Source organism: Salvelinus alpinus, chromosome 31 (genome assembly GCF_045679555.1).
Source record: "Salvelinus alpinus chromosome 31, SLU_Salpinus.1, whole genome shotgun sequence".
In the NCBI taxonomy this organism is placed as follows: Eukaryota; Metazoa; Chordata; class Actinopteri; order Salmoniformes; family Salmonidae; genus Salvelinus; species Salvelinus alpinus.
Window position 1 is genome coordinate 22,563,307 of NC_092116.1, and position 24,295 is coordinate 22,587,601.

Sequence of the window (24,295 nt, forward strand, 5' to 3'; positions counted from 1 at the left end):
GAGTTGGTTTTTTTGGTAGTTTTTGTTAGTATATTAAAATTGCTATTGCTTTTTTAATTAGATTGACATTCTGTGGGAGCTTAAACCATACAGGAGGTTTAACTTCAGCAGAAGGAGACGACGTTGTGAGGCTGAACCAATCCTTCACCCGAAGGGACTTGACTGGTTGCGGCTTTCTGATACTCCTGTATCCATAAGACTGCTCCTTTTTCTTCATTGCCTGAAGAAGCATAAGCCAACACGTCCTTGTCAAAACCATTCACACATGACATTTTGTTAGATTTTGTAGTTTGAAAGAGATTTCAATGAATGATAACATTCTAAACTAAAGTACCCAGCTACCCCGAGAAGAACTGCTGGGAGATGTTGACACAGCAACACCATATCGGACTCTTACCCCCAAGGTTTCCTAACACCACAAGTCAACCAAATTTCCCTGCTTTTGGATGGAAAATAAACAGCTGTTTTTCCGCCTGTAGGAACTGTATAGGCAGTGCTTTACTCATTTTGGGTTCCGGTACAGTCAATATTTAGGAACAGGATCTCAATAGTAGAACATTTGATGTGCTGGTAGTCAGCTCCGGTGAGCTCCTTACAAGTCAAACACTGAATAGGAGCTTGGCTACACTGTATATTAAATGTCAATTTTCTAAATCCACTGGTATTATCTGCATTGATAACATTGAGAGATGATTTAACCACAGAGGAGAACAATAAGTGGAAATAACCTGTTCTACAGAAGAATCACAGGGCACCAGATATGCATGTAGCGTGAGGAATGCTGTCTTGGCCTGGTAGAGCAGCAAGTCACAGTGGGCTTTCAGCGGAAAGCCAGATCTCACGAGAACTCCTTTTGGAGAGAAGGTTGGATGGAGGATCTTGACGTGGAAGCGGGTGACTTCATCCACTTGTTCTATGGACACACCACAGTCTTCTACATGTAGAACTCTCACTTTCTCTTTAAAGGAGGGATCATCGCCTGCAGAGATAAAAACAGGCACATTTGCATAAACATCAGGTTGACATCAACAACAAGGCTTTTTAAAAGTAGTTTGCATCAGTTATATTTGAATTATAAACATATACGCCCATACCAAAACAGGCAAAATGTGGCAGATGCACTTCTTCCAGTTCTCCTGAAATGACTGTGACATCCAATAGGGGGCCACCTTGCTTGTACCCCAAGCTTTTCATCATTGCCCTGTGAGGCTCCCAGGAGCTGAATTGATACTTCAGATTGACATGGTCTTTACATACCCAACGGAGCCCTGATACTCTGCACTCGTAGCGCCCCAGGCGAGACATGCTAGAGATGCCATGATAAGAAGACAGAATGGATTTAGTAAGTAAGTCATGTATTTAATTGTTTATCAGCAGTTGACAAACATCATATTGGTTACTTTACTTTGTTAAACTTTTCTGTAGATCCTCACATACTGTATTTCCTAAGTTTTTACAAGTAGTTCAACAAACGCTATGAAGTCAGACTTTCTTTAAATAATGGATAGGAGGTTTATTCCATCTAGTTACTGTTATCCTAAGACAGAATTGTTGGGTAACAAAACTTAAAGCTTTTATCATACGATATATGGTGAGGGACTAATCCAATCCAGGAGTGTACCTGAACATTGGGCCTTCTTCAGTGAAGACTGCAGGTTCAACCTGAACCCAATTGGTAGATTCCTGAATAAGGGAACATTGATCTCTGATTATCACAGATTATCAAACTGTATTTATGACATCATTCTTAAAACATCGTAGTGTGAAGGTTGTGCTTTGCACTTTGAAGGGTTTCTTTGCCTTACTTGCCTTCACACTTTTGTAAACCTGCTTATTCTATACATTAATTTGCAATTTAATGAAGAATGGTTTCTGGTTAGAAAAAAAGTTGCTAAGTAAAACCCTATAGGGTTCTTTGGTTGGTCCCCATAAGGGAACCCTTTTTTGTCATAGGTAGAATCCTTTGCATAGAGTGTAGTGTTGTAGGGTTCTTCATAGAACCCCCTGTAAATGGTTCTACCTAGAACCCTCTATGAACGGATCTACTAAGAACCCTTTTATATCATAAGGCTTTTTTTTGAGGGCCTAGAATAGTGGTAGGAAACTCCTGGTTTACAGGCCACGTTAGGCCTGCAAGTCACATTATGCTCGCTTTCAAAGTGATGTGTAATTCCTATTGGAATCCAGCCAGAGTGAGGATATCCAACAATTATACTTTTTATCACTTGCAACCTGCATTCAGAATGACATCAAAGGTAGTGAAGATTGATAAATGAGACTAAATCTAAATCTAAACTTGAACAACCATCCCAGTAATGAGTGCAATAAATCCAACTACTAACAGATTGGATTAGTTTAGGAAAATGTACGTTATTAATCTTTGTGTAGCATAAGATTAATCAACCAATCAATGTACATGCAAAAACACAGATATTAAAACAAACAATTCTGAAAATCAACCTGCAATAGAGCATACTGGGAAATATGATTATGATTGGCGTGGTTTTGAATGTTATACTCTACATAGAGTAAAAATGACAACCACACTCTGGTTATTAATATCAACACTGGAGTTATTTTACACCACTATGTCAGTTACATGTAAAATGACTATGGGAATACCAGATATATATATGCACAAATATTCCCATATAGGTTTGCTCACCTATCTCTTTTAACTTTTCAGATTACTCAAACTCCTGATGTTAAAGTTTAAACACTGAGTTAAACACAAATGCTCAAGCACTATGTAAATTATAGAAATTACAATAAATATGCTTATTCAGATTCAGAAGCTTCTTGCCTTCCAAAGAATCCTTCTTGCCTTAAAAAAAACAACAAAAAAACCTTTTCTTCCAAAAACAGTTCTAAGCATGTTAAAGGTTCTAGGTAGAACCCTTTGCCTTATAAAGAGTCCTTGTCTACCAAAAAGGGTTCTTCAGATGAAAAAGGTTCTTGGTAGAACCCTATCCCTCTGCAAAGAACGCTTTTGTAATCATTTTTTCTAAGAGGGCAGCTGCCAGCTGGGTAATTCCATGTGAAAATAGACAAAATGTACAATTTCCCCAACATATTTCTTTATTGTCATGGAAACTATGTTATATTCATGAATAAAGAGCACAGTCAACATAGTTTGTGGTAAAACGTTTCATTTGTCAAAAACCTATCTACTACTATTATACACTCTATGAATACTGTAACAAACATTAGCTCACCATCACATTGGCACATGTTGGGCAACTTCTCACAGCCCCTGGGGACAGACACGTCAATCAGAAAATCAACCACACCAAGCATTAACCTCAGTGATAATACAGTGGTGTTAATTTCCTGGTACACAAAGCATTTTAAAATCAATGATATCACAAATACAATAACAATGATATTTAGTGCAAATAATGATCTCCATGAGATGAGTCACAAATGCTCCCAGAGTCACTGTCTCCCCTGTGTAGATTGGTGGGTTTGGACGTCCCGTGTCATTATATTGTGTATTAGCACATTAAAATATCAAGAACTTGAACATGAGTGAGAGAATATAGAGATACAAATTTGAAAAAGAACTGTCTTACCGTCTTTAATCAATTTGATGTCCGGTACTTCCAACATTTTACGAGGCTCCTCCTCTTTAATCCTATCCGAATGGGATGGGTAGTGGATGCCGTAGGCCACAGGACCTCTAATGGTGAAGCCAAGGTAGAAGCAGACGCCTCCGGACTTCCAAACTTTGCTTTGTTCTTCGGCAGAAACTTCAATCTCCTTGCCATCAACGCGCGCAAACACCCTGCGCTGTCTAACCACTCCATTGACTGGAAGAAGAAGGTCCTGGACACTGGGTTCTCTCCACACCTCACCACTCTCCTCTACCAATAGGTTGTCTATTTTTGATCTATGAACCAGTCTGCTCAAACCCTCACCCCGTCCCAGGAAAATAAGGGGGCGAAGGTACCTTAAGCGAAGATGCTTCTTGTATGTATTTTTGTAGGAGTCTTGCATCTCCAGAACACATTTGTTGAGGTCCATATTGAAATCCATTTTCTTATGCTCCTCGGGCCAAAACAGCAAAAGGACTAAGAAGTAAAACTCTGGGGTTTGGTTACCAAAATTAGCCAAAAGATTTCTCTCCAGAATGCTTCTTAGGATTGGCAAAGGGGTAAGCATTGGAGATGCTGTTTCCACTTCGCTTAAGATGATGTTGGCAAGGATTAAGTTTTGGGAAGCGTTATTCTCACCACCACCATCTTTCTTTTTTTCCCAATCCTTTTTTATTTCCTCCCAAAAGTGCATTTTATCATAGCCCTTGTCAAGACAGCGAAGCATTTCCTCTTTGAGCTTCTGGAGGGGTACATCTATTGCAGACTCTGAGTGTATAGGTGTGCATGTCCCCACATATTTGCAGTAGCAGTTCTTGACATCAGTCTGAAAGTAATGTGGTTCATCTTTCTCTATGCTGTGCTTGGAGTAAGTCAAGTAACTGTCAAAAAACTCACATTTCCTCTCCACCTCATCCCTGAGGCTGATGATGAGTGGCTTGTACTTGAAGAGCTTTTTCTGTCCGATTGATACGAAGGAGTCAGCGGATATTTCCATGGTAAGGACCTTTTGCCAGTTTTTATCAAGCGAGACAAGTGATTCAAAAACAATGTTGGCAACCTGTAGATAACTAAATAGTCCTCTGTTGTTAAAGATGTTTGTGACTTTGGTCATACCATCATCTTGCATGTCTGCTCCTTGCTCATTTTCAGCAGCCCTTTCCTCATCTTTGAAAGCCTCAAAGGCCTTTTCTGCCAGTTCCAAGATGTCTTGTGCAGAGATGGAAGGATCACGGACCTTGCTCTTCAAATGGTTCTTGTATACTTGCCCCAGTGTATCAGCAACAAATGAACTGTTAGGATCTCTTTCTTTTGCTATTTTTGCCCACTTCTCCGCTTTAAAATAGGCCCTTCTCTCAATGTAAAGAAAACGAGCAAGATTTTGAGGAAGAAATGGGTTTTGCTTGAATATCTCTGAAGCTAATTGTAAAACAGATACAACATTGCTTTTGGATTCTTCGCCTTCAATATCTTGAATCAACCTGGAAAACGTGTCTTTTCGCTCTTCTCCAATTTCCCTTTTCGTTAACATGTCTTGAACTAAAAATTGTTGTACCTCTTCTCTACAAAATTCAGTCAGAAAGTTCCTTGCTGTATCACTCCTGGTCACACCTGCCATAGCCAGTACCTTAACACACTGCTGTGCAATCAGTGAGTGAGCCATGCAGACATGTTTGTCTTGTCCCTGTCGAGCAGGGAATGTCACTATCAGATGAGTGAAAGGCTCCATTCGCTGCTCAAAGGAAGGACCTCCATAAATGGGATCTGGAGGACCAAGGAATGCCTGACATTGAGACTGCAGAAGGTGGGAGCCAGGGACGTAGGCATTCACCAGTGATAAGAATGCAAGAAGCTGGGAATTTTTAGATCTTCTATTTTTCCTGACATCTAAAAAGGCACACGTTTCTTTAACATAATCTCCACTGAAATTGGATTGCATTATGTTAAAGCCATGAAACTGTTTGTGTTCATTAATGTAGCTTCGACTGATCTCAATCTGTTTCTCCTCAAACTGTTGTTTCTCTGCTTCAGAAAGTTCCGTCCTGAGAATAATATGTCTTGAGTTGTTATGGTCCTCTTGTTTGATAACTGCCTTACGCACACAGTTTAAAATGATGACCACAGGCCTGTTGGTCTTAATGTTTTTCTCTGCAGTCTCTTTCATGATGGCATCCTGCAGATTCTCCAGAATACGCTCATCTTCCAGCAGTAAGAGCACAGTGTTCTGGTGGCCTTGACCGCCTGCAGTGAAAAGGTGAATCACCTGCTTGGCGATAGCGGGGATATCTGAGGTAGCACCTGTAAGAACAGCACATCTGAGCTTTTTACGCATATCCCAGAGCACCTGCTTGGCCAGAGTGGTTCCTCCACTGCCTGGCTGATGCAGCAGATTCATGGTAGAAGTCAGGTCGCCCTTACTCCGTTTCATAATATTTTCTATCAGCTCAGTGTATCCGTCTCTTTTGATAAAGGGGGTTGTTTTATCAGCTGACGTTGCCCTTTCAGCCCAGTAGAAGTTAAGCCATTGAGGTGGGGCTCCTCTGTAAAAATCTACCTCGGTCTCCTTAGCTACTGCGGAGTCTATGTCCTCTTCTTCAAATGCATTTGAGTACAAAACATCCAGAAGTGAAATGGAATCCCTGATTTGACTTCCAACAAAACTTTCACGATGACGGGCATTGGACAGGGATGACCCCGTGTTGTGTGCCATCTTTGTTGTCTCCGGTCCAAAGCTTAACCAGTGTTCTGAATATTAGTTGTACTTCATGTGGTGGTATGGACTCTGAGAAAGGAGATGTTGAAGGTCATTAATGGTTATAAACAAAAGGCTGATTACAATATATCTTTGAATTTGTTGGAGTTTCATTTATATAGCTGATAAGTTGGACATTGGTTGGATTTATCTACTGACACTGCATGGCGCTGACAAATAAACACTATGTTTTGCTTCTTGTTGCTACTCTCTCTAATAAATAGGCATCTATTGTAGCAACCCAACACCTAGCGACCTTGTGAAGAGGTTTGGATCTCTTCATGTAATGGCTAAGGTGTTGGGTTGAATGTCGTCGGACCCGGGGTCATGTCCCGGGCAGGGCTACCCCCGATCTCAGTGCATTGGTGTCAGAAGTTGGATGGCACCTGAGGCCATCGGAGGGGCATGTACACATGAGGGACGTGGTATAGGGAAGCATGGGGACACACTCTCCCAAGGAACGGGTAAGTGTTGTGAACTTAAACCAACATCTAACGATGGCTGGGTTGACAGTCATGTGACTGTCCGGAAATCCAGACATGTTTTGTGCTAAAGTTCCACTCCTTGAGCTCCGTGTCGTACATTAGCAAGAAAAAGTATGTGAACCCTTTGGAATTACCAGGATTTCTGCATAAATTGGTAATAAAATTTGATCTGACATTCATCTAAGTCACAACAATAGACACACACAGTGTGTTTAAACTAATAGCACACAAACTATTTTAAGGTTTCATGTCTTTATTGAACACACCATGTAAACACTCACAGTGCAGGGTGGAAAAAGTATGTGAACCCTTGGATTTAATAACTGGTTGACCCTCCTTTGGAAGCAATAACCTCAACCAAACATTTTCTGTAGTTGCAGATCAGACTTGCACAACGGTCAGGAGGAATATTGGACCATTACTCTTTACAAAACTGTTTCAGTTCAGCAATATTCTTGTGATGTCTGGTGTGAACCTCTCTCTTGAGGTCATGTCACTGCATCTCAATCGGGTTGAGGTCGGGACTCTGACTGGGCCACTCCAGAAGGTGTATTTTTGATTTGGGTCATTGTCCTGTTGCAACACACAAATTCTGTTGACCTTCAACTGGCGGACAGATAGCCTTACATTCTCCTGCCAAAAGTCTTGATATACTTGGGAATTCATTTTTTCGTCGATGATAGCATGCTGTCCAGGCCCTGTTGCAGCAAAGCAGCTTCAAACCATGATGCTCCCTCCACCATACTTTACAGTGGGAATGAGGTTTTGATGTTGGTGTGCTGTGCCTTTTTTTCTCCACACACAGTGCTGTGTGTTCCTTCCAAACAACTCAACTTTAGTTTAATCTGTCCACAGAATATTTTGCCAGTGGCGCTGTGGAACATCCAGGTGCTCTTTTACGAACTTCAGATGTGCAGCAATGGGTTTTTTGGACAGCAGTGGTTTCTTCCGTGGTGTCCTCCCATGAACACCATTCTTGTTTAGTGTTTTACGTATCGTAGACTCGTCAACAGAGATGTTAGCATGTTCTAGAGATTTCTGTAAGTCTTTAGCTGACACTGTAGGATTCTTCCTAACCTCATTGAGCATTCTGCACTGTGCGCTTGCAGTCATCTTTGCAGGACGGCCAGTCCTAGGGAGAGTAGCAACAGTGCTAAACTCTCTCCATTTATAGACAATTGTTTTACAGTGGACTGATGAACATCAAGGCTTTTAAGAGACACTTTTGTAACCCTTTCCAGCATTATGCAAGTCAACAATTCTTGATCTTAGGTCTTCTGAGGTCTGTTTTAGTCGAGGCATGGTTCACATCAGGCAACGCTTGTGCATAGCAAACTCAAATTTTGTGAGTGTTTTGTAAAGAGCTGGGCAACTCTAACCAACATCTCCAATCTCATCTCATTGATTGGACTCCAGGTTAGCTGACTCCTGACTCCAGTTAGCTTTTGGAGAAGTCATTAGCCTTGGGGTTTCCAACCTACACTGTGAAATTTTAACTGATGTATTCAAAATAGACAAGAGGAATACACTCATTTGTGTGTTATTAGTTTTAGCACACTGTGTGTGTCTATTGCTGTGACTTAGATGAAGGTCAGATCAAATTTTACGGCCAATTTATGCAGAAATCCAGGTAATTCCAAAGGGTTCACATACTTTTTCTCGCCACTGTATGTCAAACATTTGTTAACTGTTTAGGCCAGGGGTGCCGCTAGCGGCACTCCTCCCACATTCCACTGAAAAGGCAGAGCGGCAAATTCAAAAAAAACATTTTTTTAAAATATTTAACTTTCACACATTAACAAGTCCAATACAGCATATGAAAGGCAGACATCTTGTGAATCTAACCAACATGTCCGATTTTTAAAATGTTTTACAGGGAAGACAAAATATGTAAATCTATTAGCTAACCACCTTAGCAAAAGACACCACTTTCTAACACCAATCAGTTTTTACGTCCATCACCAGCTATCACTAATTCGACCAAATGAAGATATATATAGCCACTAACCAAGAAACAACTTCATAAGATGACAGTCTGATAACATATTTATTGTATAGCATATTTTTTTTTTGAAAAATGTGTATATTTATGGTATAAATCATAAATTACATTTCAGCTACAATCAGAAAGCAGCCATAACATTTACAGACACCAACATCAAATACCTAATTACTCCTCATAAAACATTTCTGAGAAATACATACTGTGCAGCAATTGAAAAACAGGATTCTTGTGATTCCAGACAATATTTCCGATTTATTAAATGTTTTACATCGAAAACTAAATGTAGCGCTAAATTAGCATAGCCACGCCAGACAGACACACTTGGGCGCGCGCGACCAGTTGACATGCACGACAGATATATGAAATAACATTATAAATTTGGTCTTACTTTGGCTGATCTTTCATCAGAATGTTGATCAAGTTGTCCTTAGTCCAGAAGAGTCGTTCAATCCATTCAGAATGGCAACTTTCCATCTTCATTTAGCAGGGTACTCGTCGAGTGGCACGAATCTCTCCAACGTAAACAAAGTAAACATTACGGAACACGGCAAAACTCCCGAAAAAATTCAAATAATCTGATTAAACTATATTGAAAAAACATACATTACGATGACATGGTCTCATTTATCAAATCAAATCCGAGCTGGAGATAGTTCACATCCGAAACGGCAGCAAAACAAAACATGATATCTCTCCCAAGTCGCACGCTTCTGACTTCCTGAAATTGACGGTCACGTCAAAGAAATAGGTCTTATTTCACGTCAAAACAAGATAAACGCATGATTTCTCCTCTGACGTCCTCTTGACACCCAGAGGAAGGCGTACGAGGTGTGTTTCGGGTCATAAGTGGCATGACCATGTATAGGCAGAGCGTTGAAGTGAGCATAAACATCTTGCATTTTACTTCCTGGTCGGGGAAAGTGCTGCCAAAGGACTTGTGTTCCACTCAGAGAAAAAATTAAAACGGTTTTAGAAACTAAAGACTCTTTTCTATCCAATAATATTAACAATATGCATATTGTAAGAGCAAAAATTGATTAAAAGGCCGTTTGAAAATTTGCACATATTTTCCAGTTTTTCCAATACGCCCCCTATAGCCCAAACAGGTTTTAAGACAAGTAGTGGAATGTTGGCACAAACAGACTGGTCCCTTAGCTAGATCTGAGGGATGATCTGAATTAATAAAACACATAATCTTGTTTAGCAACTCTTAACCCTCTCTATGAAATGTTACACTTCATGGGTAGGGCCTTCCCAATTTGCACAAACTGGTTCAATCAATCCTGTTTAAATGTAATTTGTCAATGCATTGTGATATGGAATGTACGTGTAAAATACATTGGATTTGCAAGTCATCAACATTGTTTTGAGCATAACATTTTCACCACAGGATTATGTCATTATTGTAACCAATTTTCAACATAGGTAAACCTTGTATAAAATATGTTGACTTTGAACCTTTGAAAAAACGTCAGATCTTCAAAGTCATATCCACTATCGTAAATCCAACATATAAATGATTAAGTTATAGACAAACTGAAATTAAATCCCGACTAAGTCAGTGGAGCAGATGGAACTATCCAAGCAGAAGATACAGTACATGTCTTTGAAATGTTGATATTTGGTTGTGTTGACAACCAAACATAATTCAGTATCACTTTTGCAATAAAGTAAATAGCCTATTAACTTGTTGACAAGTTAACAAATGATATGTTGGATTGACATTTCCATCTGAACAAAAAACTTTTTTTAAATTATCCAAGCAGTAGATACATCTCCTTCAAATGTTGATAATTGGTTACGTCAATAGTTTTTTTATTTGTTATTTTTTATAGGGGGTAGATCAGCTTTAATATTGCAGATAGATTGTAGCTTCCATCAATGTAATTGTCTGCATCATTTCCAATCCCCCATATATTTTTGGGGTAAATATAAATATTTATATATATATATACACATACCCACATATGTATAAATATACATATATACACATACATATATATATATACACACTTTTAAAATATATTTTCCTTTATTATTTTGCACAAACCTGTCTCAACATCAACAAAAAAAAGCGACTCCGGGATGCTGGTCTTCTAGGCAGAGATGCAAAGAAAAAGCCATATCTCAGACTGGCCAATAAAAAGAAAAGATTAAGATGGGCAAAAGAACACAGACACTGGACAGAGGAACTCTGCCTAGAATTCCAGCATCCCGGTGCTGCCTCTTCACTGTTGACGTTGAGACTGGTGTTTTGCGGGTACAATTTAATGAAGCTGCCAGTTGAGGACTGCCAAGCATCGGCTGGAGTGGTGTAAAGCTCGCCGCCATTGGACTCTGGAGCAGTGGAAACGCCTTATCTGGAGTAATGAATCACGTTTCACCATCGGGCATTCCGAAGAACGAATTTGGGTTTGGCGGATGCCAGGAGAATGCTACCTGCCCGAATGCATTGTGCCAACTGTAAAGTTTGGTGGAGGGTCTAGGGCTGTTTTTCATGGTTCGGGCTAGGCCCCTTAGTTCTAGTGAAGGGAAATCTTAACACTACAGCATAGACGATTCTGTGCTTCCAGCTTTTGTGGCAACAGCTTGGGGAAGGCCCTTTCCCGTTTCAGCATGACAATGCCCCCGTGCTCAAAGCGAGGTCCATACAGAAATAGTTTGTCGTGATCAGTGTGGAAGAACTTGACTGGCCTGCACAGAGCCCTGACCTTAACCCCATTGAACACCTTTGGGATGAATTGGAATGCCGACTACAGGCCAGGCCTATTCGCCCAACATCAGTGCCCAACCTCATCAATGCTCTTGTGGCTGAATAGAAGCAGCAATTGTCCGAAATCTAGTGGAAAGCCTTCCCAGAAGAGTTGAGGCTGTTATAGCAGCAAAGGGGGATCAACTCCATATTAATGCCCACAGAGCTACAGAAGTGTTTGTCAGACCAGGAGACATCTGAAAATTGGTCTTCGAAATCGTCTGTAGTGTCCGAATAGTTTGATAATAATATGACCCCACCATCGAAAGGTGAGACTCTCATGAACACGTACGTTGGTTGTTTTGCTCTAGGATGCCCTAGAGCCTCATAAGACTCGTCTGAAAGTAGCCAGGTACCAGTTTAAAAAATGAATGGAAGTACATTGCATTCGGAAAGTATTCAGACCCCTTTTTCCACATTTTACTACATTACAGCCTTATTCTAAACTGGATTAAATAAGTAAACTTCCTCATCAATCTACACACAATAACCCATAATGACAAAGTGAAAACAGGTTAAGAAATGTTTGCAAATTGATTAAAAATAAAAAGTATATAAATACTTATTTACATAAGTATTGAGACCCTTTGCTATGAGACTTGAAATTGATCTCAGGTGCATCCTGTTTCCATTCATCATCCTTGAGATGGTTGTACAACTTGATTGGAGACCACCTGTGGCAAATTCAATTGATTGGACATGACTTGGAAAGGCACACACCTGTCTATATAAGGTCCCACAGTTGACAGTGCATGTCAGAGCAAAAACCAAGCCACGAAGGAATTGTCCGTAGAGCTCCGAGACAGGATTGTGTCAAGGCACAGATCTTGGGAAGGGTACCAACAATTGTCTGCAGCATTGAAGGGCCCCAAGAACACATTGGCCTCCATCATTCTTAAATGGAAGAAGTTTGGAACCACCAAGACACTTCCTAGAGCTGGCCACCCGGCCAAACTGAGCAATCGGGGGAGAAGGTCCTTGGTCAGGGAGGTGACCAAGTACCCGATGGTCACTCTGACAGGGCTCTAGAGTTCCTTTGTGGAGATGGGAGAACCTTACAGAAGGACAACCGTCTCTTCAGCACCACCATTCAGGTCTTTATGATAGTGACCAGATGGAAGCCACTTCTCAGTTAAAGGCACATGGCAGCTCGCTTGGATTTTGCCTAAAGGCACGTAAAGGACTCTCAGACCATGAGAAACATAATTATTTGGCCTGAATGCCAAGCGTCACGTACTTGATGAAAACCTGCTCCAAAGCGCTCAGGACCTCAGACTGGGGCGAAGGTTCACCTTCCAACATGAAAATGACCTTAAGCAAACAGCCAAGACAACGCAGGAGTGGCTTTGGGACAAGTCTCTTGTCCCTGGCCCAACCAGAGCAAGGACTCAAACCCGATCAAACTTCTCTGGAGAAACTTGAAAATAGCTGTGCATCGACGCTCCCCATCCAACCTGACAGAGCTTGACAGGATCTGCAGATTAGAATGAGCTAAACTCCCCAAATACAGGTGTGCCGAGCTTGTAGCATCATACCCAAGAAGACTCAAGGCTGTAATCACTGCCAAAGGTGCTTCAACAAAGTACTGAGTAAAGAGTCTGAATACTGATGTAAATGGGATATTTCATTTATTTATACATCTGCAACAATTTCTGAAAACCTGTTTTTGCTTTGTTATTATGGGGTATTGTGTGTAGATTGATGAGGGGGAAAAACTATTAAATCTATTTTAGAGTAAGGCTGTAACGTTACAAAATGTGGAAAAAGTCAAGGGGTCTGAATACTTTCCAAATGCACTGTATATATGGAAGTAGTTTAGTGCCAAAAAATGGGTGACATATGGGTCACAAAATGTTTTATATAATTTCCTGATCTTTCTTATATCACTCAGACACTTCAAAACAAATTTCCTGTTTGTTTTTTGACTATCTGGTCACGCCTCCAATGGACGGGCCTCTGCACACAAGCCTACAGTAAATCATTCAGGCCAGCGCCATAGACAAAGAATACAGGGAAGAAACCACAATTTCGGCTACCTACCAATAGGCTGCTATAGCCCACATAAATATTACGCTTGTCATTCTATCGTTTTCATGGAATTTTAGTGGTAATTAGGCCTAAATACACTGAACAGAAATATAAGTATTTGTCCCATGTTTCATGAGATGAAATAAAAAATCTCAGAAAATGTTCCATACGCAGAAGAAGTGTATCGCTCTCAAATTTTGTGAACAAAATTGTTTACATCCTTGTTAGTGAGCATTTCTCCTTTGCCAAGATAATCCATCCACCTGACAGGTGTGGCATATCAAGAAGCTGATTAAACAGCATGATCATTACACAGGTGCACCTTGTGCTTGGGACACTAAAATACCACTCTAAATGTGCAGTTTTTTCATACAACACAATGCCACAGATGTCTGAAATTTTGCGGGAGTGTGTAATTGGCATGCTGACTGCAGGAATTTCCACCAGAGCTGTTGCCAGAGAATACATTTTTATTTATCTAACATAGACTGCCTCCAACAAAATGTTGTACGTCCAACCGGCATTGTAACCAAGCCAGCCTAGGACCTCCACATCCGGCTTCTTCACCTGCAGGACCGTCTGAGACCAGCCACCCTGACAGTATTTCTGTCTGTAATAAACCCCCTTTGTGGGGAAAAACTCATTCTGAATGTCTGGGCCTGGCTCCCCAGTGGTTGGGCCTTGCTCCCAAGTGGTTAGGCCTATGCCCTCCCAGGCCCACCCATGGCTGCGCCCCTGCCCAGTCATGTGAAATCCATAGATTAGGGCCTAATTCATTTATTTCAAATGACTGATTTCTTTATTTGAACTGTAACTCAGTAAAATCGTTAAAATTGTTGCATATTGTGTTTATATTTTTGTTCAGTATAGTTTGCCATGTATGAACATGTTATCCAATGCGTTTCTATGGACTAAGGCCAAATTCAATGTTTAATCAAATAATTGTTTTATAAAAATCATATTTTTTCTTCCCTACAGGGGTCCTAAAAATCCAAATCAAATAGCAAAATGATCCATGGTATGACCATCTTAAAATAATTCCATATGTTAGCTTAGCAGAACTCCCATTAGACTTGTAGGGGTTAATTGATAAATAAATACATTGATTCTGTTAGAAGTTTGGCCCTGTCCATATAGGCCAATAACCTCCAGTGTAAAGTTAATCAATCATCTTATAATTCTGCATGTTGTCGACTAATGGCTCAATTCAATCCGTAATGCTGAAGTTCTGCGTTACAGCATTATTTGAATTTAAAGGCAATGTTCCCGTGTTCGTGGAGACTACATTCACGGTAAATGCTGCATGTGTCCGCTCAACCACAAATTACCTTTACATTTCAAGTGCCCTATAGCACTGACGTTCGGCAATACAAATGTATACCAATACATAATGGAAAATATAGGCATTGTCGTTACCTTTGTCTGTTTGAAGACGGTTCTATCTTTTCACAGCCGAATCTGGAAAGGAACGCATGATATCACAGTTACATTATCTGTAAAACTTCAGAGAATCAATTACTTTTATCTGAAATAAGGTTAATCTAAAGGTACAACCTTTGTATTGCATGCATTTTCTGGTTAATAATCGTAGGTTGCTATTTTATTACCTGTCTTGGTACGTGTAATGCAATGGCTGACCCTTGATGATGTGTCCTTTTTATAGTCAAATTTCAGTTGAGCCACCCACATTCAAACCGGTTCAGGTTGATGTTTTCTTCCCTATGTAGTTAGTCTCTGTGCATCACTCTGTGCCAGGTTCCCAAGGTAAACTGGATGACCTGGACAGATTAGATGCCAGTGATGATTAACATGTCATTGTTAACTTAAGTTATATTTCACTGTAAATGATACAGAGTTGGATGGTTGTAAATGGTCGTTTGTTTCTTTTTCCTGTAAACTGTGCAGCAGTATCACAGGAAATGTAGACTGTACAGCAGTATCACAGTAAATACAGACTGTGCAGCAGTATCACAGTAAATGTAAACTGTGCAGCAGTATCACAGTAAATGTAAACTGTGCAGCAGTATCACAGTAAATGTAGACTGTGCAGCAGTATCACAGTAAATGCATGAAGGTATACATGTATTTCTAACAAAAATATGAAAGTTCCTGACTGTATAGCTTACTGGACTCCTCCACAGCCATATCAAGGGTACAAAAGATGGTTCCCTGATCAATTTGTTATAATACTGTATTTTCTATGTTTTTCATAGACTTGGAAGATTATCCCCCATTGTGACATATTCAAATAAACAAACCAATTATTCTGTTGTATAAAATACACATACAGATTTTAGACCTGAGGGGTTTACAACAAAGCAGGATCAGTGGGTTAGCCAGCTAATATGACTAAATATGCTTTACATATTATTTTGTGGCAGATGTACATGTTCCAGGAAATGGTGTGACAGAAAGAACACTGCAGTACGTGCCAAGTTCGCATTCCCAACCCACCTCTTTTCATCTTCACATCACTTCCACATAAGTGGAAACTTATAAATCATAGTCATTATGATGTAATAGGAATGTTAAGAGCACATTTTAACATTATTGGCAAGAATTGTAGTACTCATCATTGTATTCTCTACCAGAACGTTTGTTGGCCTTCTTTGATGTCATATAGGTTGATACATTGCTATGTTTTCATTTATAAAGTCTTTTTAACAAAAAGTCCCACTAGGCTACTAACCTCCTTGCTAAACTTTAGACATAGGAGATACCACAGGGATGTCTAACTCTGGAAATTCCTTTGGTCTCTAATGAGTTAGCTAGGTAAATCAGCAATTCGTTTTCTTGAACAATATTTGTGGAACAATCTTCGAAATGTTCTTACATCTGATTGAGGATCTTATTACTGACGAATGTGTTTGTTTTTTATGACCATGTTTTTCTTTCTGCTTACATTTTGTATTTACATTTCGATGTGTGTATTTCCGCGGCCTCCCAGAAGAACTTTAAGCTCGCCAACATCGCAGACGACTTCCGCTGCAGGGGACGGGTATGTGCTGTCTGGGGGCTGTATTCATGAAGTGTCTCAGTGGAGGAGTATTGATTTAGGATAAGTTTAGCCTTTTACATGGACAGGAGGGCCCTGATCCTAGATCAGCACTCCTACTCTGAGATAATTGATACACACGGCCCCTGGTCACATTAGCTGTGGAGCGGTAGCTAAAAGCACCAAAGAAAAGTTTATATGAATATTAAGGCCTATCACTCTGATGACCTTAGTTTAAGGAGTATTCATCTCTACAATAGCCTGCTCTACTGATTCATAGCCTATAGGCCCCACCCAACAAACACGCTACCTCTCTTCATTTCTCTATGATGTCCAGGCAGTATCGTCAAGACCACAACTACCAGACGGCAGCCCGACAACAGCCAAGACCCCCGTGTCCGTGCCGTGTGACTACTGCTCTCCAGGGGACACTAGCGAGGCAGGGAAAGGGGAACCTGGGGATGGAGTGGTGGTAGAGGTAGCGGTCAAGACGTGTCTGAAATGCGAGGTGTCCATGTGTCAGGTAAAGATCTGGGAGGCCCACACACGGAATAGTGCTATTCCCAAGAGCTTTTTTCAGCATCCATATTTCCAAATTCACCCGTGGTAAAGCACTATGGAGCAGAAATATTCCAATATTCTTATTCCGTTATCTAAGCACTCTTTTTGCACAGCACCAGTATTCTCAACACATTCTAGTGTTGGATGTGCATAACACTTTTTTTATTTTTTAAGCTTTGTTTTTATTTTACATTTTCAATCAGCAGGTAAGTCAAGACAAACATGAACTTTTTCTTCATTTTGTCCATTTCAGGAGCACGTGAAGCCCCACCTGGAGCTGCCTGCGTTTAGGGAGCACCCCCTGACTGAACCCCTGGGGGACCTGAGGAAGAGGAAGTGTCCCGAACACGATGAGATGTACCGCTACTACTGCATGGACGACCGGGTGTGTGTCTGCAACGCCTGTACCATCGAGGGGAGCCACGCCGGACACACCATCAAGACCCTGAAGAACACTATGAAGGATCTGAAGGTAAACAGCTCTAAAGTTATAAAACCTATAAAACAGTGAATAGGTTAATCACTGTGTTTAAGTCATGGGCACAACCTTCACTGGGGACAGGGGTGACATGCCCCCACCCCACACATTCTGAAATTGCATTTTTGTCCTAGGCAAATGTGTGCTTTAGGACCATGTGGACGCCTCTGAGCGTGTTGGAGTGTTTATCTGACTGGATACCCCCACTTCTAAAACCAAAATTGCACCCCTGGTTTAGGTTACATATCGTTATGGAAGAGTGGTAGAGTTAAGAGGTCTCTGTTTGTTGGTCTACTGGTCAGGAGGGGGATGTACAGGACTAAATGAAGCACTCTAAAAATGAAAGACCCTCACTTAGAACACACTCGCACACAAGAAGTATGTACTCCCTATTACTTTCGATCAAACAAAAGGTACACACACAAAGAACACACCTCTATACTCTAGACGAGGCCTCTACAGAATGGCAATTGATGAGTCTAGAACACAGGTGAATGTCATTGTCACTGCTGTTGTCTGACATGGTTGAGCGAATGAGAGACAATGAGTGAGTCCCAAATGTCACCCTATAACCTAAATAGTGGGAAGAGAGAGATCCCATAGGGCTCTGGTCAAAAGTAATGCACTATAACGGGAATAGGGTGCCATTCGGGACTGAGACAAAACATGATGTGATCTCACTGTTTGAATGAATTGTTCAAGCTGCTTCCGAACCAATGTGAAAAAGGGAGACATTTCTAGTTTAGTTCACCATTTACCCTCACTATAGTCTTGTTGTCATAGTGAATGTAACATCTCTGTCCCCTCCTTCAAACCCACTCTCTCCCTCTGTTTCTCACTCTCTCTCCCAAACTCACACTCTGTTCTCAGGGCTCTCTGGAGAACTAGCTACAGAAGGTGGACAGGAAGCTGAACAAAGCAGAGAAAAATCTCCAGGAACAGAAGGAACAAGAATGACTGAACAAGGTGATATTGCTGATCTAGGATGAGGGCAGCCGGTGATTGTCAAGCAAATAAATACCGGTCTCACGGTAATTGACCGTTAATTAACATAAACACATTTCCCATCTCCTGGCTTCCACGCATAGCCTATAAGCCAATGATGCAGAACTTTGGAACATCTACATAAAAAGTTAATATAGCCTACACCATCACAATAAATCCATTATTTATTTTAGTCTAAGAAAAATTATATGAAGAAAATGAAGTCTATTTCAGAAGAGCATAATCTGAGTTGTCTTTATGTTAGGCCGTGATCTGGCTATGCCATATGGCTGTGGGCTACACTAGTTCATTTAGCAGACAAGATTTGTTTAGAATTCCGTGGCATTATTTTATAGTGTGAAAAATACAGTTGAACATTGCTGAATAAAATAGGAGTGTGCACATGGGGCTATTCTGTGTTGAGCGGTTAACAAAGAAACCGTTCCTCCTATATGCTTCATCTAGAGTTATTTATGCAACTTTAGTTGCTCTACATGTTTTGATTTTTAATACATTCTAAGTCGCATCAAAGGCATGAGCTCTGCTTTGTTTACTGCTCAGGCTGTACACACTTAATCAGTCTCTCATTCACAATTTAACAAGCACTTGATAATGCCTCGAATTTCCCGGCGGCATCCTCTTTGTGTGGCCGTAATGTCCCCTAAAAAAATCCATGCCTTTTTTGTCCGATGTGCCCTTGTGCTGAATATAATAATTATAATTCCCTTCTCCAGGCTTCATGCTCCAAAGCACCTCACTCACATGGCTCTCTCAGATTGCTCAATTCTTATTAGCCAATGCCCGTCACGTGATCGGGTCTTTCTCACAGGCTAGGTGCATATTGAAGACATTAGAATAACTGTCCACATTTACTTTTTGGCAGACTATTCTTGATTTAATCTTGTCTTTACATATACTAAATCATATAAGTGTGAAATTAGTTTTGATTTAGAATGGACCATTATCATGCACCTGTCTCGAAACAGGGTCAGCGGGAAAAAATACATGTCATCTATGCTCTTAAATAGCGAATGGAGGACGCTTTTCACGTGGTTCATTTTCAGGCAGTTCAGGCAGTTGGCAAGTTTAGTAGGCTACTAATGACCATCAGCAACAACAGAGTTTGGAGAAGCCTAATTACAGTGACTAAACTGTCACATGGAATTTGACTGCCATCATGACTTGTGACCACCCGTGTGGCGGTAATATGCTCACCGTAACAGCCCTATCTAGGATCAGTTTTGCATTTAAGATTGTAATGAACATGATTATGGACAGGTGTTCGCACCTGATCCTTGATCAGCACTCCTTTCCATAATGTAAGATGTCATGTATTTGTATTGTTTACAGAGCTGTATATTTAAATTTGTTGTATTAAAAAATATATATTTATAATCCATTTTCATGTCTGAAGATGAGAAACTTTTGATCACTGATTAGTTAGTTTTTGGTTAAACACACACCTACCTCTCAACCCTCTCCCTCTCTCTGTGCAGAGGTTCCTGGAGGACTCAGACCAGCGGGTCACAGCCTTGGGGGAGGTGTTACAGGTCCACCTGGAGGGCTTCCTCACCTCCCTCAGGGACTGTTCCTGCTCCCACGGGGTCGAGTGTGGCCCCAGCATCCAGCGGAACATAGCCAAGGCGGTCCAGGACCAGTCCCGTCTGCAGGATGTCCACAGTGGCATCCAGACCCTCGCCCAGGAGAACGACCCCTTCCGCTTCCTGGAGGTCAGTGTGCGGATTAATTGATATACATGGACAAATGGATGTGCCTTTAACATTCTTTTTAAAACCGTCCTGCTGTTCCTAAGTAGCTTTATTGTTTTATTTTCATTAACTAAATGTTATTATTTTTTTGATGGGGATTGGAAAAGATGCAGAAAATTACATTGATGGAAGCCACAATCCCTGCAATAGTAAAGCTGATCTACCCCCCCCAAAAATAAATAAAAATAATGAATGATGTTATTCTTTGCTTCTCTGATTTGCTGTTTAGGCGTACAAGTCATCAAGCAAAAAGTAAGTGGGTTGTGTGTGTGTGTGTGTGTGTGTGTGTGTCCAACTGTCTATGGGTGTTTTGCACCATTTGCAGTGTGTTTGTGCGTGTGTGTGTGTGTGTGTGTGAGTGAGCTATGTCTATGGGTGACATTTCATTGGTAATGCGTGTCTTTCTCTCTCCACCTGTCTATGGGTGATGTGCCATTGCTAATGCGAGTGTGTTTGTGTGTGTTTGTCCCAGTTTCTGCAGGCAGTTGAAGAAGCCTCTGTTCCACCCAGAATGCGCTTGCGTGGACTCAGACGGCCTGGCCGAGTCCATGGAGGCTAAACAGGAAGACTTCCTCACTGAAGTACACTCTCACGTCTCTCACCTCATCAACGAGCTCTGTAAGTAACAGACTGGTGTGTGTGAGAAAGGGTAGAGGGAACTAGAGTGTGTTGAATCATTTTAACTTCAATTGTATTTTTGCTTGGGTTTTACAAATGCCCTTTGGGTTTCCAGGTTCACATGTACATTTATTTTTACCTTGTTTTTTAAAATCTGAACTGTTTGTCTTTTAGTTGTCTTTTTTTGTGCGTTTGACAAATAAACCAACCTAAAGATTGTACTTGAAACCACAAACACTTTTCTCCTCAGACTTCATTGCATGCATGATAGAACAGCAGAATATGTACTGCAACATGTCTTCAACCACACTGTCGGACGCTCCTCTCCTCTGTTTCATCAACAAAACCAATAACAAGAGGCGCTGAGGCGAACAGTGGCACAGTTTCACCAAATGTGGATTCTACCTTTAACAGTTTTGTCTTCTACCAGGTCCCGTAGTCCGGGAAGAGGAGGACAGCGGAGGAGAGGAGGAGGAGGAGGATGAAGATGGTGACGACAGCAGTGATCGAGATGAGCAAGAAGAAGCTGAGGAGGAGATGAGGAGTGAGGAAGAGGAGGCTGTACACGACCAGAGTGAGTCAGCAGACGAACTTTACAGTCCCGAAGGGCAGGAAGACGAGGAGGAGGAAGAAGAGGAGGAGGAAGAAGAGGAGATTCATTCAGACTGATGAAATTACTTCCATTTAAGTCTGATTTTCAGTCAAAAAGTCATGCATTGATGTCAGTGGGAGAATGTGTGAAAAGGCTACTTTGGATTTTTCCATAAATTACCAAAAGAACAATTTTGGGAAACATTGTAAATATTATACATCAATCTTTAGAAGATGAGCTGTTTGAGTGCATATGGCACCCTATTTCTTATATAGTGCACTACTTTCGACCAGGGCCCTATATAGGCAATAGGGTGTCATTTGGAACGTAGACAATTTTTATACTTATTTTTATACAAGATTATACTGTAATAACTAAACACTTGAAACTGGGCTCCTCATTCTAACCTCATACGTTTTTTGTTGTTGACTAAAGCACTTTATGTGCCCAACCTCTCTTTTGTAGACCTGGGTTCAAATAGTATTTGATTTATTATTATAATTTTTTTTTTCAAATACTTTTCTGCGTTTGCTTTGTAATGTAATATAGTTTTGGATCTATTCTATTGCTTCCATTAAGCCAGGCAAGCTTGATCAAGCACTGCTAGAAGTATTTGTAATAATTTCACCTAGTATTTGAACCCAGGTGCGGGCTGTATTATACATCCAGGGAAAGCCACATCTTAAGTATTTATTTTGATTCTCAGGAAGATGTATTATAAGGTGTTTATTATTTGATGGCACTTTGATAAATAATATTGAAAGGTATTGCACTGATCACTTGCAGAAATGTATGTCTTCATAAACTACAATGGGCTACCTGACTAATTATACACCATTAGTGCATTTAGTTAGCATGGTCCCAGATCTGTTTGTGCTGTCTTGCCAGCTCCAATATGAATGACCATCATAGTTGGCAAGACAGCAGAAATGGATCTGGGTCCAGGCTAGCATTTAGGTGTTCATGTGTAACCAGACAAATGTGAGTGCATATCCTGACTTAATTCTGTTTGATGTGAATTTTATACCAATGACAGTTAGATGATAGAAGACTTGTGGATGAGTGTGTGAAGCGTGGGTGTGTTTTTCAAAAGCTGTTTGAAATTTATGTAAAAGTTGGTGAGCTATATGTTTATCAGTCTATCGTTTAATAATTAATTGTTCTTATGGTATTATGTTTCATCAGTTGCATACCTGGGTTGTATTCATTAGGCACCAAATGGGGGGGGGGGGGGGGGACAGACTGAAACAGAGAGAATTCTACCAGCACTGGTCCAATAAGTAGCCCTTGTTGTCCTTTTCCGTTTGGAAACGGTGTGCACTAATGAACACAACCAATTTCTCATGACTTGTAGTTCTGAGAAATATTTGAAGGCCTACTTCTAGTGGTTGTAGCAATAGATAACTTGTTACTTTAGACATGTTTTGTATCGTTATCAATTTGCACAGTTCTGCAAAGAACATAGTGATAAATTACTTTTTTGTCCTGCAAGGGATTTAAAAAAAATGTGATCTGAAAAATCTATAATATTTTGGGGGATTTTCATACTGGTGATTTTGAATGTGGTAAAATTGTCATTCTATCCAGCCAATAAACTCAGCATGAATGTTATTATAATAGCACATTGCATTCATATAACATTTCATTGGCTTCTTTCAGACCCCACATTCTTTTACATTATACTGTCAAATTGCATTTGGATTGTTAATTATTTTCCTCCTTTCACTTTTATGAATTCTTGAAACTATAATTCCAAGAAATGTCTAATATGTCAGCCTGGCCTCAAAGATGTAACATAGTAAATGCAAATCTGTGACACAAAGGTTAAATTAAAAAATAATACCCATTAAACCTAGCGGTTAAACAGGGAAACAGTTTTTCCACCGTTCTTTTTTCCCATAAAGGATTTTAGAAACACAATATGGGCTGTATTTCATGTAGGCTTACCTTGGTGTAACGTTTTGATAACAATGTCAATCTTTCGCCGACAAGATTAATTTTATCAATATAGTCGGCTCTATTTACTCTCAGATTCGAAAATGCTAATTCACATCGGCGTAGACATCATGTAAAAACAACAAATCCCTGCAAGCTCCTGCACGTCATCTCTAGCTGACACCTAACAGGTATTGTGTCAATTTAAAACTTGCACAAGACAGTTCACAGAATTATCCATTAAAGAAATGTAGCCAAATTATCCATTACTACATTTAACTAACATTAGATAGTTAATCCAGAGATTCTTACTTTTGCCTCAAATTGGCAGTCTCTTCCAGATCATCATGGCATTTGTAGTTCTTTATGATAGCCACATTAGCAGCTAATTAGCATTTCATTTTTTTTTGGGGGGGGGGGGGGGGGGGGAATACAGAAAATAAACATCACCTTGTCCTAGAGAGATTTACATGGTTATCAAAACATCACACCAGGCTAAGCCTACATGAAACACAGCCCTTGTTTAAGTGTTTCTAAAATCCCCTATGGGAAAAATGAATGGTGGAAATACGATTGGAACCATCTCCCTGTTTGACCGCTGGGTATTATGACTCATACTGTGGTAGTCTATTTGTATGATATGTTTGGTATGGGTTACATAAGACAGAAGGTTACTTAAAACATCTTAAGGTTCTGACCCTTTTTTTTCTCAATTTGCTGCATTCGACCATTAAGCCAAAAACAAAAG

At 40.4% G+C, this 24,295-nt stretch overlaps 1 protein-coding gene, 1 long non-coding RNA gene and 1 pseudogene across 2 annotated transcripts; 1 reads left to right on the forward strand and 2 right to left on the reverse strand.

Annotated features, from left to right (window-relative positions):
• LOC139561310 (uncharacterized) lies at positions 1 to 1,301 on the reverse strand. Its single transcript, XR_011672103.1, has 3 exons — positions 1,095 to 1,301; positions 729 to 979; positions 1 to 220 (listed from the first exon to the last, which is right to left on the reverse strand). It is a non-coding gene; the product is annotated as an uncharacterized lncRNA (long non-coding RNA).
• A 298-nt stretch (positions 1,302 to 1,599) lies between these two features.
• LOC139561591 (sterile alpha motif domain-containing protein 9-like) lies at positions 1,600 to 6,491 on the reverse strand. The gene is made up of 3 exons (XM_071378813.1): positions 3,573 to 6,491; positions 3,216 to 3,253; positions 1,600 to 1,683 (listed from the first exon to the last, which is right to left on the reverse strand). The coding sequence occupies exons 1-3, from the start codon at positions 6,301 to 6,303 to the stop codon at positions 1,600 to 1,602; spliced, it is 2,853 nt and encodes a 950-aa protein (XP_071234914.1). The 5' UTR covers positions 6,304 to 6,491.
• Positions 6,492 to 6,782: 291 nt separating this feature from the next.
• LOC139561592 (E3 ubiquitin/ISG15 ligase TRIM25-like) lies at positions 6,783 to 22,835 on the forward strand (annotated as a pseudogene).
• Positions 22,836 to 24,295: the final 1,460 nt, after the last annotated feature.